Source organism: Oryza sativa, chromosome 8 (genome assembly GCF_034140825.1).
Source record: "Oryza sativa Japonica Group chromosome 8, ASM3414082v1".
Lineage (NCBI taxonomy): Eukaryota > Viridiplantae > Streptophyta > Magnoliopsida > Poales > Poaceae > Oryza > Oryza sativa.
The window spans coordinates 594,613-610,976 of record NC_089042.1 but is presented as its reverse complement, the minus strand read 5'-3'; the positions used below and the strand labels follow the sequence as shown (position 1 = coordinate 610,976).

The following is a 16,364-nucleotide window of genomic DNA, read 5'->3' as shown; positions in this document are numbered from 1 at the left end:
CCCGCCACTTCGCGCGCAAGCTGCCAAGGGACGGAGGCAGAGCTCCTCCTCCCTCTGCCGCGTCGCACCCGCTCCCTCCTCCTTTTCCCAAAGAGGCAAGGGACAAGCCCCCTTTCCCCCCCCCTTTTTTCTCCCTTTTTCCCTCCCGCCGGCGTCATCCTCCTCCCTCCTCCCTGTCGCCGCTTTGGCCGCGACCGCCGAGCGCTAGCCCTCTCCTTTGACCACCCTAAGTCGGTTCCCAAACCGACATTGCCGCCCCTATAAACCCAAGCCTCCCCCTTTCCTTTCCTCTCCCATTCGCCTCCACGCCATTGCCGCCGCCTCCCGTGCTCTGTTCGCCGTCGCCGTTCGTCGTTGCGCATGTCGGAGGAGCCGGCACGAGCAAGGACACGGAAGGGGACTTCGGGCGCGCCCTCTCCTTCCTCTTCCTCGGCCCGAGGCCGGAGAGATCACTCCCGCGCCGTCGGCCTCTCGTCACTGCGCCCGCCCGCACGGGAGTGCCTTCCCCCGTTCTTCCTCCTCGTTCCATCTCCTCCCCTTAGACTCGGGTAGTAGCACGAGTAGCCTCCTCGTAGCTAGCCGGCGCCGCCCCGACCGTTGCCGCCGCTCGCCATGTGCTCGCCGCCGTCGCCGCCCGAGCTCGGAAGCGCCTCTCGTCGCCGGCCTCCCTCGATGCGTTTCCTCCTAATCCAACGCTAGCATCGGATTCCCGTAGCCGCGTAGATGCTCTCGCCGCCGGGAATCGGCCCCTCGTGACCTCGTCGCCATTTCCCCCTTCTCCCGCCGCCGGTTGCCGCCGCCGCGATTCGCCGCCGTCAAGCTCCCTCCGGCGAATCCGAGCCGTTGGCTCGTCTCCCCTTGTCCTGTGCAACCACCCAGTGTGCTCGCTTTCGCCTGAATCGCCGTGGTTCGCCCCGCCTTTCGCAGCCGCCGTCCGCCGTCCGTTCCGGCCGACATCGTCGTCTACCTCCCGCCGGCCCGCGTGGCAGCCACGTAGGCGCCACGTCGGCGCCAGCTCGGCCAAGACCGGGTCGAGCCGACCCCGGTCAGCCCCTCCCCGTGCGCGTGTTCCACCGCGAGCCGTGAGGCTGCGCGTGGGCCCGCCGCATCCGCGTCCACCGCGAACCACGCATGCATCGCGCCCCGCTCCACACCCTAGCGCCACGCCGCGTGCTCCCTCCGCACGGTGAGCCGAGCTGCTGACAAGCGGGTCCCACCCGGGACCACGCGAGATGGACTCGGTCCACCGGCTCCCTCTCTCCTCTCCGCCCGCGCGCGCGCTTTGGGCCGCCTTCTTGGGCCGGCCGGCCCATTTAGCTCGGCCGAGCCGCCCCTTTCTCTCGGGCCGCGCCCTAGCCGCCCGATGGAAGTCTGATTTCCCTCTCTCCTTCTTTTCTTTTCTTTTTCTTTTTCAAAAAGGATTTAAATAAATCCTTTTTCATTTAGACCAAAAATCCAATAATCTTAGAAATTCAATATCTTCCCAACCGTAAATCCGTTTGACTCCGTTCAACTTCCAAAATTCCTCAAATATCGAGATCTATCTAATGGCACGCTTAGAGGTCGTTAATAGGGCTTTATTTTTGCCGTTTGTTGAGTTATCCCGTTTCGCGTGTAGTTTCGGAGCCCGAAGACCCGCAGTGCGAGGATTTCGAGGATCAAGCTCCAGATCTCGAGCAAGGCAAGCCACCTTTGAACATCTTGAGCCTATATTTGAAATTTAATTATGTTGCTTGAAAAATATTATGCATTGATAGGATCGCACTTAATCTGTTTGTCCCGTCTGCAAGGCAGATTGGCGGACCTACCTAATTTGTTGCATTTGATCCTTTCTTTGTTAATTGTTATATCATGTCCCCTTGTAACCATCTAGTTGCGTCTCGATATTCGTGCACCCTGTGCGAGTATCGACGGACGCCTTCAAACTTAAAATCTGAAAAAAAAACTTGGGTAAAACTTGGGTTTTGCAAAAGACTTGGAAAACCCGACACCTGGGTCGGTGCTTGCGAACTAAATGAATTTCCAAAACCGCGGACCGGGGAACGTACCGGGTGTACGGTTTCCCGCTCTTGCACTTAAGGACCGTTTCCTTGGAATTTCATCCAAACATAAGACAAATACGACCACATGGGTGGAATGGGACACCCCTGGCTGAGTAACTAGCTTATCAGGGGAGCCTTGATGCCGAGAGACATGTGGATTCGCCGGGGTGGTGTCGGGGAGGACCCCTGGGCTTCCTGGCACAGTATGGTCTGGGACCTAACCTGTTGTTGATCTGGGACCCCTCTCGTCGGTATATGGTAAACCTGTGTCGGCTTTGGAAATGCCTTGTCATGAAAGCTTGGAGGTCTCCCGATGTGGCTGATCCCCACGGGCTGGGTGATCCGGGTTAGTAATGTCGTGTGGGTAAAGTGTACCCCCTCTGCAGAGGTTAACAAACTGTTCGAACAGCCGTGCCCACGGTCATGGGCGGATGTGAGGTGATTCCTAGCGTAGTTTTGTTTGACTACTGCTTGTGAAATTGCTGTTGTGGAAAGGGGTTCGATGTTTGAAAAATCTGCAGCTGACGGGATCAGCTAGGCACGGGTGGCTGTTTGAAAGTTGTTGGCCCGGGTGGCCGTTTGAAAAGCTGTTGGCCCGGGTGGCCGTTTGAAAAGCTGTTGGCCGGGTGCCAACCTTGATTCAATTCTAAAGACTGATACATTGCACATACTCCGATCGGACGAGACGCACTGTCTCATCCGTGTCGTTTGAGAAGCACTCACTTAGTTGTTTTCAGAAAGGAGTTCAAATAAAATCAATTGCAAAAACAACAGCCTTTCCTTGAAGCCTGCATTAAACACTTATTTTCCCTTGGCTTGCTGAGTACTCCCGTACTCACCCTTGCTCTATATAAATAATCCTCCCCCAGTTGCTGAAGAAGATGAAGCGGATCCTGCTGATGAGGAGTTCTTCCAGGAGCAAGCCGGCTACGATGAGTTTTAGGGTTTCGGCCTAGTTCCCAAGTCGCGCCTGTGTTGTTTGGTCCTAGTCCTGGCTTCCGTTTCCCTTTTGTAATGCAGTTGTGAGCTCGGGATCTGTCCGCAGCCCAACATGACTGTACCTCTACTCTATAATAAAGAGACCTCTGTTGCTGTGATAATCCGTCTTCCTGTGATACCAGCACTGTTTCCTGGGACTGGTATCGACTAACAGGTTAATTTGGAGCGTCACGGGCTAGTTCCGGTCGGTACTAGTTCGGGGCGTGACATTTTCCTTGTGTCCCTATTTATTGTATAGTCTCCTCCTAAAACACATCTCACTAACTACTCTTCTCTATTTCCAATGTATTCAAATAGGGACAGTATGTTAATTTTAACTCAATTTTGCCTTGGTTTATATACTCTTCTTAATCCTTGGTGCCCTCTCAAGATATGCCTTTTATATAATGAGCAACCACATTTTGTCCGGAAGGCTTAGAAGGCCACGTTTGTCAGAGAACCGGATAAACATGAGCATTATTTAATCATGGTGGTTCCGAATTCAGCACAATTATATAGAAAATAAAATTGTATTTTAGAAAGAGAATTATATAGTTGTATGTGAAATTTAATTTTGTTTTTTAAAATCTAGCTCCACACAAGATATATATTGTGTTGGGAAATTTGGCTATTGAGGCCTAGCTAGATTCATTTGGCGGCCGGCTTACCTTTACTGTAAGTTAATCAAGTGCGTGTGTTGACTATGCTAACCATGATAGACTATATGGAACATATAGGGAGAAAAATATGTTTTACGTCATTGAAAAAACCTAGTTTACTGTATGAATTTGTACTTTACTTTTTTACTTTTTATGATTCCCCTAAACTTACGTCGATTAATTGTCGTCATATGTAGGTCATACTCTTTTTAATTAGCAAATGGGGAAGTTGCTAAGGTGGATTTGTGCCAAACAACTACAAGTCGTTCTCTCTTATCTGGGAGAGGTATACACTTCGTCATAATCAAGATATACATAGCTATAAAAAGTAGATATCAAAACTAAACTTAAATTAGAATAGTATTGAGAGCCCTTTTTGTATATAATTTTTTAAGAGGTATAGATATTTGTATTAGCCAGAAGGTATATATCCCTATATATACCTTGTGGATCCCAGAAAAGTCTATAGCTCATTGCCAATTATAAACTTATTTTTTTAATAATCAGTTTAATCGGTTTAATATTTTTTCTCTCAAATATTGGGAGGTATACACCTCGGGTGACGGGGTGAGAGAACCATGCACAGAACGAGATTTTCTCCTATCATAAAATTGTTTATCAGTTCAACCGGTTTTTTTTTGCTCTTAAATAATATATAGGGAGGTATATGCCTCTAAAGGATGGGAGGAACCCTCTTTCTTTAGTTAAAATTATTTTGTCATATACATATAATTATTAAAATCGAGATTTGAAGGAAAAGACGTCCCTTCGAATACTTTTTAAAGAAGAAATTTATGAATATGTTGGAGATTGACACGGAATCTCGGTGTTGAAACCACACGTCCCCTTACCACTGCACTATCAAGTGCGTCTCCATATACATAGAGTTACTATTTGACCGGCACTATGCTCCATTGCAAAGGGACCAAAAGAGTCAAATATTGCAACAAAGTTTGAAATCCTCATGTCAACAATGCAGTTTGAGTCTAATGCTTTTCTTCTTGGATAGTATTGTTTTGAGTCTAATGTTTGAATTTAGTTGCATTCTATAAAATCAGGACGTCAGGCCGTTGGCCTAAAAACACAATCTAGTTTGACGATGGCCTGGCGAAAATTATCCAGTTTGACAGTAGCCTCCATATTATTAGGGTTGTTTAATCCGGGTTGCCTCAGCCGTTTAAAACCAAACACCAGCATACACCCGCGAGTGCGTATGTGTAAATTTTCAGTGTCACCTTTTCGTTTTGTCTTATTTTGATTACAGTGGAACACATACATGTACACACCCAGGAATGTATCGTCAACACATTAAATAGACCAAGACCAAATGTCCAAATGATAAATATGTTAATCAAGTACATACTAATTATAATTTCAATATTATAAGAGCACCCGCAATGGTAAAGTAAGGTGCTATCTATAAAACATGTACATCTCAGCAATAGACTCGATTAATAGTAAACCACCTTAATAGTATGTCTACATTGGTATCTATAGCTCTCTTATGCATTGCCTCGTTTTTCTCTATAGACTATCTCTAAGTTAGTAGATAGCTTTACTCTCTCTCTTCATTTAATACCTTCCAAGTAGGAAAATATGCTGACATGGATCTCTTGTAGAGAGTCTATAGATAACCATTGTGGGTGCCCTAAGGGCTCATCAGGAAATCAACAGCCGCAGATCACAAATAAGCAAAATGTCAACATCTAGAGTACGTTGAGAATACTCATCATTAATTAGCTGAGATCCGATTTGTGCTCCAGCCAATAGGTAATCTCTACTCATTAGTAGTATTATCATGTCCAACGATTATGCCAGTTAATATGGCTGATTTCTTCAACCTTTCATATTGCTTCTTCAATTCTTGCTCATTGTTTATGTTCCGCCTCCTAGATATGAGCCTCCTGCTATCATGCGTCTTCCTTGTCTCTGGTGAAAATATCGTGTTATCACCCCATGTTACCTTCTAACAACTCATTGTCAACCCTGTGCTAAGTTAGAATCGCCACCATATATTATCTTCTAATTTAACTTTTTTTTCTCTTAATGTCAACCCTATGCAAAGTCAGAGGCAATTCCCTAACATGGAGCTGTTTATATCGGCTTTCTTTCCTAACTAACATGAAAAGAGTGACTAGCGAGTTCGACTCCCGTTCTATCCATGTTCAGCACTGTTGATGGCAGTACCGCTCAACTACGAGATGCTTGAAGGGCGATGTATCAATAATATTCCTAAGAGTAGCATCAAGCCTCGAAATGGCCTGTTTCTTACCCTCATATATCTCCGGTTGCATGGGAGAGAATGATGTATGCAAGTAGGTAGAGTTGTAGGGACAAATATAGCGTAGTGGCAAGGTGGAACCATCAATATAATACACAGGGTTTGGGAGAAGGAAGATAGTCAAGGGATGGAAGAGATCCTCTGGATTGAGATCCAACACTAATATTCAACTATTAATTATATATGATATTGGAGTATCCTAAAGATATAGTCAAATTAGGGTGATTGATAGCATATCAAATCTAACTTTTAAAGCAGTACCAACCATCCACCTCAGTTAGTTTCTATAGCATTAAATATGATGTCATGTAGGAAAAAAACCGATGTGATAAAAGAGTTAATAAGAAGAGAAAGAAAAAGATGAAAAAAAATCATTTCTCATATAAAAACCGACTCTACGTAGGAACCAAGAATGGAAACGATGGAATAGGTGGATGAAATGAGAGAGACGAGAGGTGATTAGATAAGAATTTTTTTTTTTGAAAAAAACAACCAACTATAGGTACATAATTTCTATATATATAGTATCTATATGATATGGTGAGTATGGAAACTACTTTAATATTTTCTAGATTGGAATTGTCCTTATAACTATGTTCGATTTCATACAATTTTAATTCTGCATTTCAAAAATATTATAGTAGGGTCTGATTGCTGGGATCTTTAGCTCCTCAAATACTAGAATCTCAAAATAGGAGCCCAACCATAAAATACACTGGTCCTATTTGGCAGAGCTCTAGATCTCAGATCTATGATAAATTTGATGTTTATATGTTAAATTATAGTAGTTTGGTAGGGCTCCAAACTCCAACTCAGAGCTCTAAACTTCCACTCCAGAGGGAGCTGGCTTCTGTGGGAGTTGGAGACCTGCTGAAAAGGGAGTTGGAGACCTGCTGAAAAGTGTTTGTTAGGTTTTAAGCTCCAGATCTAAAATTTAAAAAAAAGAAAAAAAAATCCTCAATCGCAACGTCCGCAGCAGCTGCGTTGTCATCGTCCTCGTGTGCGGCTGGCCGCCGCCTGCCACGCGCCGCCTGCCACAGTCCACACGCCGGCTGCGCGCTGTCCCCAACGCTGGCCGCCGCCTGCCATAGTCCGCACGCCGGCCGCGCACCACTGCCGCACGCCGCCCATCACGTGCCGCCCGCCGTGCGCCGTTGACCCCGCCACCCGCCGTGCACCACCCGCCGCCCACCGTCGACCTCGCCGCCAACCGTGTGCTGACCGCCGGCTGCCGTCGAGCCCGTTGGATTGGAGAGTGAGGGTGACGGGAGGGAGAGAGAGAGAGGTGAGAGATGAGTTAGAGGTAGTTGAGTGGTATTTTTTATAAATATGTAAAAAATTTAAAGGGTAGTGGGTCTTTTGGGTTGGAGTGGAGCTGTGGAGCAACAAAAACCCAGCTCCACCCCCGTAGTACAAATTCGTGTAGCAGCTCTGTCAACTCCGCTCCCAAAAACAGAGGATTTGGACTGTTTAGCATATCTCCTGCTACAGGTAAGTTGGAGTTGGGAGCTAGAGCTGTGCCAAACGGAGCCTAAAATTTAAATTTTCATGCAAAAGAAAAACAAATTGGATCTGGAGCCATGCCCAAGAGCGCCACTATATGTATATGCTCAAGGTGTTGTGTGTCCAGTAGAGGCGTACGGATTACAAGAGAAGAGAGCAGCGTGACATGGGAAGCAATGACCACCGGAACGTAGCTCTCGCCGTTGACCGTGTCCGGGTCCTGTCCCGACGCCTCGTCCGGCCGTCGTCGTCGTCGTCGTCGTCGTCGTCCGGTCACGCGCCGCCGTGCGACATCCACCTCACGCCGTGGGACCTCCGCTTCCTCAGCATCGACTACATCCAGAAGGGCGTCCTCCTGCCCAAGCCGCCGCTCTCCGGCGACCGCCTCGCCGACGCCCTCGCGTCCTCCTTCGCGCGCGCCCTCGCGCTGTTCTACCCGTTCGCCGGCCGTCTCGTCGCCGAGGAGCGCGCCGACGACGGGACCGTCACCGTCGCGCTGCGGTGCACCGGCGAGGGCGCCGAGTTCGTCCACGCGGCGGCGCCCGGCGTGGCCGTGTCCGACGTCGTCTCGTCGCTTTACACGCCGCCGGAGGTATGGTCGTTCTACTCGTACAACCTGGTGCTCGGCGCCGACGCCGCCACCGAGTCGCGGCCCGTGCTGTCGACGCAGGTCACCGAGCTCGCCGACGGCGTGTTCGTCGGCATGTCGCTGAACCACTCCGTCGGCGACGGCACCACCTTCTGGAAGTTCATGAACGCATGGTCGGAGATCAACCGCCGCGCTGGCGGCGCCATGAGCGACGACCTGATGATCAGAGAGATCTCCACGCCGGCGCCGGTGTTCCGGCGGTGGTTCGTCGAGACCAGCCCGGTGCCGATCCCCATGCCGGTCGGCAAGCTGCAGCACATCGTCCGACGGCTCGAGCGGCCGGAAGTGCAGGAATGCTTCTTCACCTTCTCGGCAACGAGCGCCCGGAAGCTCAAGGCGAAGGCGAACGACGAGATGTCCGGCGCGGCCACGTCAACCATCTCGTCGCTCCAGGCCGTGCTCGCCCACCTGTGGCGAGGTGTGTGCCGCGCCCGGCGACTCCCGCCGGAGCAGGTGACGTTCTACACGGTGATGGTGGGATGCCGGGGGCGCGTGAACGGCATCCCGGCGGGGTACGTCGGGAACGCGCTGATGTTCGGGAAGGCGGAGGCGACGGCCGGCGAGATCGAGGAGAAGGGGCTCGGGTGGACGGCATGGCAGCTGAACCGCGCCGTGGCGTCGTTCGACGAGGCCGGCATGAGGGAGTCGCTGGAGCGGTGGGTGCGGGAGCCGGAGTTCACGTACATGTCGAAGCTGCAATCCGGCGATGCCGGCGGCGTGGCGCTGATCACGGGGAGCTCGCCGCGGTTCGACGTGTTCGGCAACGACTTCGGGTGGGGAAGGCCGGTGGCGGTGAGGAGCGGCGCCGGGAACAAGATCGACGGGAAGGCGACGGTGTTCGAGGGCCCGGACGGCGCCGGGAGCATGTCGCTCGAGGTTTGCATCGCGCCGGACGCGCTCCGGAGGCTCGTCGCCGACGAGGAGTTCATGGACGCCGTCACCCTCCCCTCATCGTGATTAAACTTCATTGCTCTACCAAAATATGGTAACTCTATATTTTGTCCACTCATTTCCATTCCACCTCTCGTATATCATGTCAAAACACCTTATTACTAACAAAATTTTGGTACTCTCCGAGTCACTCTCTGCTTCAGTACTCATAGTGTAAGGTGTTTTGTTTTCTTTTGTTTGAAGTAAAATTTCATAAGTTTGACTAGATTATAGAGAAATATAGTAACATTTTTAATACTGAATAAATTTACTGTAAAATATATTCAATTGAATCTAATAAAATAAATTTGGTGTTATAGAAGTTACTACGCTTTCAATCTTTTGAATGTATATTTTGGTAGTGAACTTTTGTTGGTTTGATCATTTGGGTAGAGTATTAGGCTCCTGAAAACTTAGAGATCGACTTATCAGATAATCAATGTCTAGCTTCGTATACACAAGCATGCGTGTTTAGTAGGACGTACTTTTCAATATGAATTTTAGTGAGGTTAGAATTTACCATGATCTCCGTTTATTTGAACGTCTGCTATCGCGCATTTCTTAAGTTTGTATATGTATATGTCTTCCATGTAACAAAAAACATAACATGTGACCTCCAATATATTTGGAGTATTTATGTGTCTAGATGTGAGTAGCTAGGTGCCTCTAATTCTTCTCTACATGGGTGAATACTTTAAATGGGCATGCATCAACTTGACAAGTTGATATATATATAGCACTGCGTCTCATGTCTTATTTGCTACTCCTACGTACCTCATCCGTTCTACAATATAAGACTTTTTAGCATTGTTTATATTAATATAGATATTAATGAATCTAGACATATATGTGTATCTATAAGCAATACTAGAAAGTCTTATATTATAAAACGGAGGGAGTAGCTGTTTGGATTTTTTTTTCAGTTGGCTGGTAGCGTCAGAAATTTCAGTACTACAGTGATGATGGTCCATAGAGCAGTATTAAATTATAATTAATACAGTAATAAAACACTAAATATGGGAGACTGGCCATGCTGCTCGTAATGGCGTCAACTCATGGATCAGGTCTAACCGCGTATGTCGTCATGAATTTGTTTGGTCATTAGTCATTGCCTCTTTATATAGTGCCACCACCACATCTGGCTTATCTCGAAATGGTCAAATTTGTTGGTCCTCTATGTACACCAATCAATTCTATTTTAGACAATTATCCCGGTTTAGCTATTGGAATGGAATACTCTGGTACCGACAGGCCGTTCCTATTCCAATAATATCACATTAATATGCTGTTAAACATATACCCCTCCGTCCCAAAATATACGCATGTTTAGCATAGTGCCAAGTCAACCATTTGTAATTTTAACTATTAATAGCAAAAAAAATAAAAAAATCAATCATATAAAATTGATGTTACTAGATTTATCATTAATCAAACTATTATAATATGCAACTCTTTTTATTTAAAATATTTTATTCTTATAGATACTGTTGGTCAAGGTAGCATTTCGAAGACTAGGTCGAGGTCCAAAAATACTTATATTTTGAGACGGGGGAGTATATAGTTAATTGTATGCATGAGGAAACTATGCAGCATCTATTCTTTACTTATTACTGTTTTTCTGAATTTCTTGGCAGAACTGCCTTTTTTCCTTTGGCATGAAAGCAATACATAGGTAGTTTCTCCTATATTTTTGAAAGTTGGCTTGTTGGCATTGACAAAAACAAAAAAAAACTTATATTAATATGAACCTCTATTTTATGCTGGACTCTATGGTTTGATAAAATTCCAACTAAATCTTATATGCAGGTGCTCTTTAGGGAAATATATTAATTTCGGCTTTAGCCCAATCAACAAAGATGTGACGAGAAGATGTAATCCATTCCTCTTGCATGCAAAATCATGGATACAATGGTCATATCAATTTTCGTTAACTTTGGATGAATATTTACTGATAGGATTACTATCTGAATAATTTGTTTGTTGGTGGAGTTAATATTTGTCTTATTTTCCATCCTATGTTAGTTACATTTTATTTGGATTTGCGCAAACAATTTTGTGATAATTAATTGGTTGTAATTTCTGTTGAAGGAAAGGACAGATTTTATCTATTGTCTAGCAATAGATAATTTATTTATATGTTACTTCTTATATTTAGATTACTTGAATATATATAGATATGTAAAAACTAACGTCGTTCACTCCTTGACACACCAAAAAAAATAAACATTATAATAAAATAGAGGTTGCAGCTTATGAACCGAAGAAACTTAATGCAAACAATGGAAAATAATTTTAAGATAGAATTTATATACTATCCCATAGGTTTCATTTGAATAGAAATAATTTCCCATCCATCAAAAAATAACTTTTAACCCTAGATGTTCATTCTTCTCACCTTATTTCATCTTAAGTCTTAACTGTTCCAACCTCAATTCCACTCATATAGTTATATCCCAGTATCTACGTGGGCCCTATATTCATGGATGGTGAGTGTGATGTGACTACACATAATATGGCGTACGCTTTTCCTGAATATGTCATCTTTTTTTTCTAACATGTCTAGTGTTTGGAACTACCGTTTCAATTTCTACTTTCTCGTGCGCACTTTCTGAATTGTTAAATAATGTGTTTTTTTAAAAAAAATTATATGAAGTTGCTTGAAAAATCATATTAATGCATTTTTTAAAGTTTTTTTATAAATAATACTTAATTAATCATACGCTAATGAGTTTTAATTAATAATACTTAATTCTGGCCTGTGGACTAGCGTGGTAGACAAAATAACATGGTTAAATGTGATGTAAAAGAATGATTTGATTATTTGTTGGTGTATGTCAGGGTTTTAATCGAATCAACAGCTCTTATAAAAGGATTAGTTGCCTTAACAGGGCCATAGCGCCCTTAGTGATCTATAGGACTTGAAAGAAAACCTCAAGACGAAGTGTAGAAACACAATAACTGTCTTAATGGATTCGTACTCGAACTTAGTGATCTATAGGACTTAAAAGAAAACCTCAAGACGAAGTACTGTAGAAACTTACACAATAACTGTCTTAATTGGACTCGTACTCGAAGTGTCATACTGCCATTACGACTATAAGGTAAGACCGACCGAGGGCCCAGTCAGACCGACTTAATAGCCAACCTAACTTAAACTTAAAATTCTTATGACTATTATAAACAGAAGATGAATTTGTATTTAAGAGTAAAGGACTAGACATTAGCACTCTATCTATTTTTTTTATAAGTTGGCAATGATAAATTATTTGCCCGGGCATAATTTCTACCAGAAAGGCTCAGACCATCAATAATAGCATTAAAAAAAGGTCATCTATTATCAAAATTATCATTATTCTTTTCCTCTGTTGTGTAATATATTAAAGTCACCCAAATAATAATTGGTAAGTTTTCATGACTACACATCCTAGTTTATTTAGTAAGAAATTGTTCCTTAGATTAATTAGTAAGAAATTGTTCCTTAGATTTATTTTGTGTCGACCCATATACCAAGACTAAAGCTCATTTATACTTATATAATTTATTACAAAAATAAAATTTTATATAAAAAAAAACCCTCATCAATTAAGCCATTATTAAAAGGTTCTAAATTAATTCGTAATAACATACCACCATATCGCTCTTAGGAGGTTTACAATCCCACAGAAAATCTTTTGCAGCACAAAGATTTTTTTTAAGCGCAGAAGCGGTAAAATCCCTCTTAAAGATATCTCATAGAGTAATAAAATCTAATTGTTTTCCTGAGTAAGGTCAGAAATAAACTTATGTTACAATTCAAAAGAATTACATTAAAAAAAGAACTGCTATCAAATATTTTTATAGCAATACTGGGTCAAAACTTTTATAATCAATTTATAGTGTATAGTCAAAAATATAAAATTTTGACCTCAACATTGTCCAAAACGCCAAGAATTATGATATTAGAGGTAGTAAACCTGGTGAATTGAATACGCTTTTATAGTCAATTTATAGTGTTTTTAAATTAAATATTTTGAAATTATTTATAGTAAAAAATATAAAAGTTTGACCTAAACCTTGTCTAAAGAAAGATTTCAAGGTGCTCTCAGACAACTAATCGTCTCCATATAATTTTGGGATTTCAAGATATTTTCTCACACAAATAATTAACAATCTCTATAAATTTGGGACTTTAAGAGGTTTTCTCATACAAATAATAAACAATCTCCATAAGTTTGGGCTCAAAATGTGTTACAATTGATTAACAAATTCTATAATATATTTTCTGGATTTTAAGAGGTCTTGTCAGACAAATTAATTAACAATGTTCATAAAATTTCAGATTTTCAAAATGTGTTGTCAAACAAGTAATTCAACAATCTCCTAAACATAGTAGTCAAGCAAGGCAATGTCAAATAAACCGAACATTAGGTGTACTAGGAGTGAAGCAGTGTAATGGGATTTGAAGTCCAAATAAACAGGACATTAGGTGCACTAGGAGTGAAGCAATGGCAATGAGATTTGAAATCCAAAGAGAAAACTCACCGTGTGAGCAGTAAACATAATGTCCCCTTGAATCGGACGGAGGGTGAAGCCGTGGAGCGCAGATTGGTCGGAGTCGGAGAGCAGGTGTTGGTCGAGAGACATCGAGGTTCACAATACGACTTATCTGAGGAAAGAGGTGCTCACCGTAGGATCCCAATCTCAAAGAACTGCAAAAACAAAGAATAATAAATTACTCGCACAGATAAATATAAAGCAGGTGGAAATGCAACAGAAGACAAGGCTTGGTGAAAGAGATGGTGCAAGGAGAAAAAACTGTAAATACAATTTGAATTATCAGATAAATACAAGTTTGCGGGATGTGTATCATTCAGACCGTACTGAAATTTGGGGAACCATCAGGCAGAGTCCCAGCGATGGGTTGCACTACTGTACGAGGATGACGAGGACCTGCTAAAAAATACACCTGACAACATTACACAAATATGCTAATATACTTTTAAGAACATTAGTGGGCATGTCCATTTGATTAAGGAGACTACACTATAAATCATAAGACAATGGCAATGGCTCTGCCCATTCAATTTATCATATGTAGAAACCGAGGAAATTAGTGAGTAATAGCTAGCAAGAAACAATTTAAGAGCTGCGAAGAGCAAATTCATAAGAGAATACTAAGGGAAGTTAGGATTATGATATTTCCTACCACCAAAGCATCAGCCCACATCATACCGTGCTTCTTGTTGCGAAAGATTTTCACGAATGCGCACAACAAGTTCTTCTGAAAAAACCTACTACTGTTTTGCTGCTGCTGAAAATACTAGCATCTGAACATTAAAAACAACAATCTACTTTTGGTACTACATTTGTAACTGCAATTTATATATGTAAAATTATATAGGGTAAGTTAGCACAATAGAATGCAAAATAAGAAAAAACAAGGATTTGAAGGTGCTCTCAAACAATTTATCAACAATGTCTAAGGCCTAGTTCTTTTTCTCAACTCTAAACGTTAAATTCCTCGTTCTCCGTTAGCACGTTTTTTAAACTATCAAATGGTATGTTTTTATAAAAAGTTTATATGTAAAAGTTTTTTAAATAAATAAATAAATATATTTTTTAATTTTATAATAATTAATGCTTAATTAATTATGTGCTAATAAGTTATCTCATTTCTGGTTGCTGTGTAGTAGTACTTAAATTCCTTCCATTAATATAACGCCAGAGCAACCTTGTTTAGCCGTTCGAAAAAAAATCTTTTGTTCTTCTTGCCTTGCTTCTTGGATTGCATGAACATCAACTCAAAATCTTCTTCTTCCTTTTTTATATATAAGTAAGATAATCTTGCAGCTCAGCTGCTGCGCATGCACCTACAAATTCCCAAACGTCTTCTCAACCTCTTAACGTATACTCCTACATTACTCCCTACTGTAGTAGTATGATTTATCCTGTCCAACATTTCTAATTAAAAAAAATTAACTGTTCAAGGTGATGGGAAAGTAATAAAGAGGCATGTACATGTTATCTTTCGATAAGGCCGAAATGAGAACGGTTTGTCTGAAAGGGAAGGCTGTGTTTGGCTCAAATGAGTTGGAAACTAATCTCTCACGCACGTAAAACGAAGTAACTTATTAGCATATAATTAATTATCAACTACAGTATTTTATTTTAAATAATAGATTAATATGATTTTTTTAAAACAATTTTTCATGTAGATATTTGATACATAACCGCCCCGCTTGCGGCCCATTTTTTTTTGTTGGGCCGTAAGGGGGCCCAAGTACGGTTTACATGGCTCGTCACGTTGTCTTGTCGCCGGAGACAGCACCACATTCCGGCGAGAACAAAGGCATCAATGAAGGGCAGAGAGAGGTTCAGATGCCGGCGACAGGAGACATAGCTGGACGACATTAGGAACCTAAACAGCGCTTGTGTTACTGTGCTGCTGATATGGATTTGGATTCAAGGGTGCTCTTCAGTCTATTCCCGGATATGGATTTGCTACGCCTGGGCTAGGTATCTAAATAATCTTACAATTCTTTTTAGAAAAATATATAGTGTTGACTGTGATGCTAGGAGTGTATACCAACATGGTTAGATAAAAATAACAGAATTTGACACGGCAGAATATATACGGACAAAATTTGTTATTTTTATTTCTTCAAATGTATATTGAATTTGTAGTTGCATGTTTGTGTACAAAGCGTTATTATCACAATATATCTTTTTTTCATATTTTTTTATCAACTATTTACATCACATTCACACCCTAGATGCGATTGCACCTACCCTCTCCGTCAAAAAAAAAATCAATCCTACCTATAAATCTTTTTTTTACGGAGTAGTAGGTGTTAAAAAAAAATTTCCGTCTCTACACCCCACTCACTGCTCTTCAGTCTCTTCGCCTACAGCTAGAAATATACTTCTAGCTACATGTGATAGCTGTAGAATCTTGTTCTTCTTGCCTTGTTGGATTGGACAGGACTGGATGAATGTGAAAATTCATGCCCAAGGAACCAAATTCTAATCCTCACAAATCTTCTTCTTTTTAGAGCACAGCATGCGCATCAAACCAAATTCTAATTCTTTTTAGGTCACAAATTTAGGAACCAAATTCTAATTATTTTTAGAGGAAGATCATCTCGCAGCTGCTGCATGCACATGCACCTCCAAATCCCCGAACGTGTTCTCAACCTCTAATGTCCCTGCTTATCTATATACAGTACCCCTACAGTAGTTATGATCTATCCTCTCTGTCATCTCTAATTCAAAAAAAAATGCTATTCCTTTCAAACAATCATAGGCAAGAATCCAACTGTTCATTGTCCCGGCGAAAATTCAAC

At 42.6% G+C, this 16,364-nt stretch overlaps 1 protein-coding gene across 1 annotated transcript; it reads left to right on the top strand.

The window, feature by feature from the left end:
* The first annotated feature begins 7,480 nt into the window (after positions 1-7,480).
* Positions 7,481-11,176, top strand: LOC4344486 (uncharacterized acetyltransferase At3g50280). The gene is made up of 2 exons (XM_015793016.3): positions 7,481-9,097; positions 10,849-11,176. Exon 1 carries the CDS (start codon positions 7,630-7,632, stop codon positions 9,067-9,069), a length of 1,440 nt encoding a protein of 479 aa, XP_015648502.1. The 5' UTR covers positions 7,481-7,629; the 3' UTR covers positions 9,070-9,097; positions 10,849-11,176.
* Positions 11,177-16,364: the final 5,188 nt, after the last annotated feature.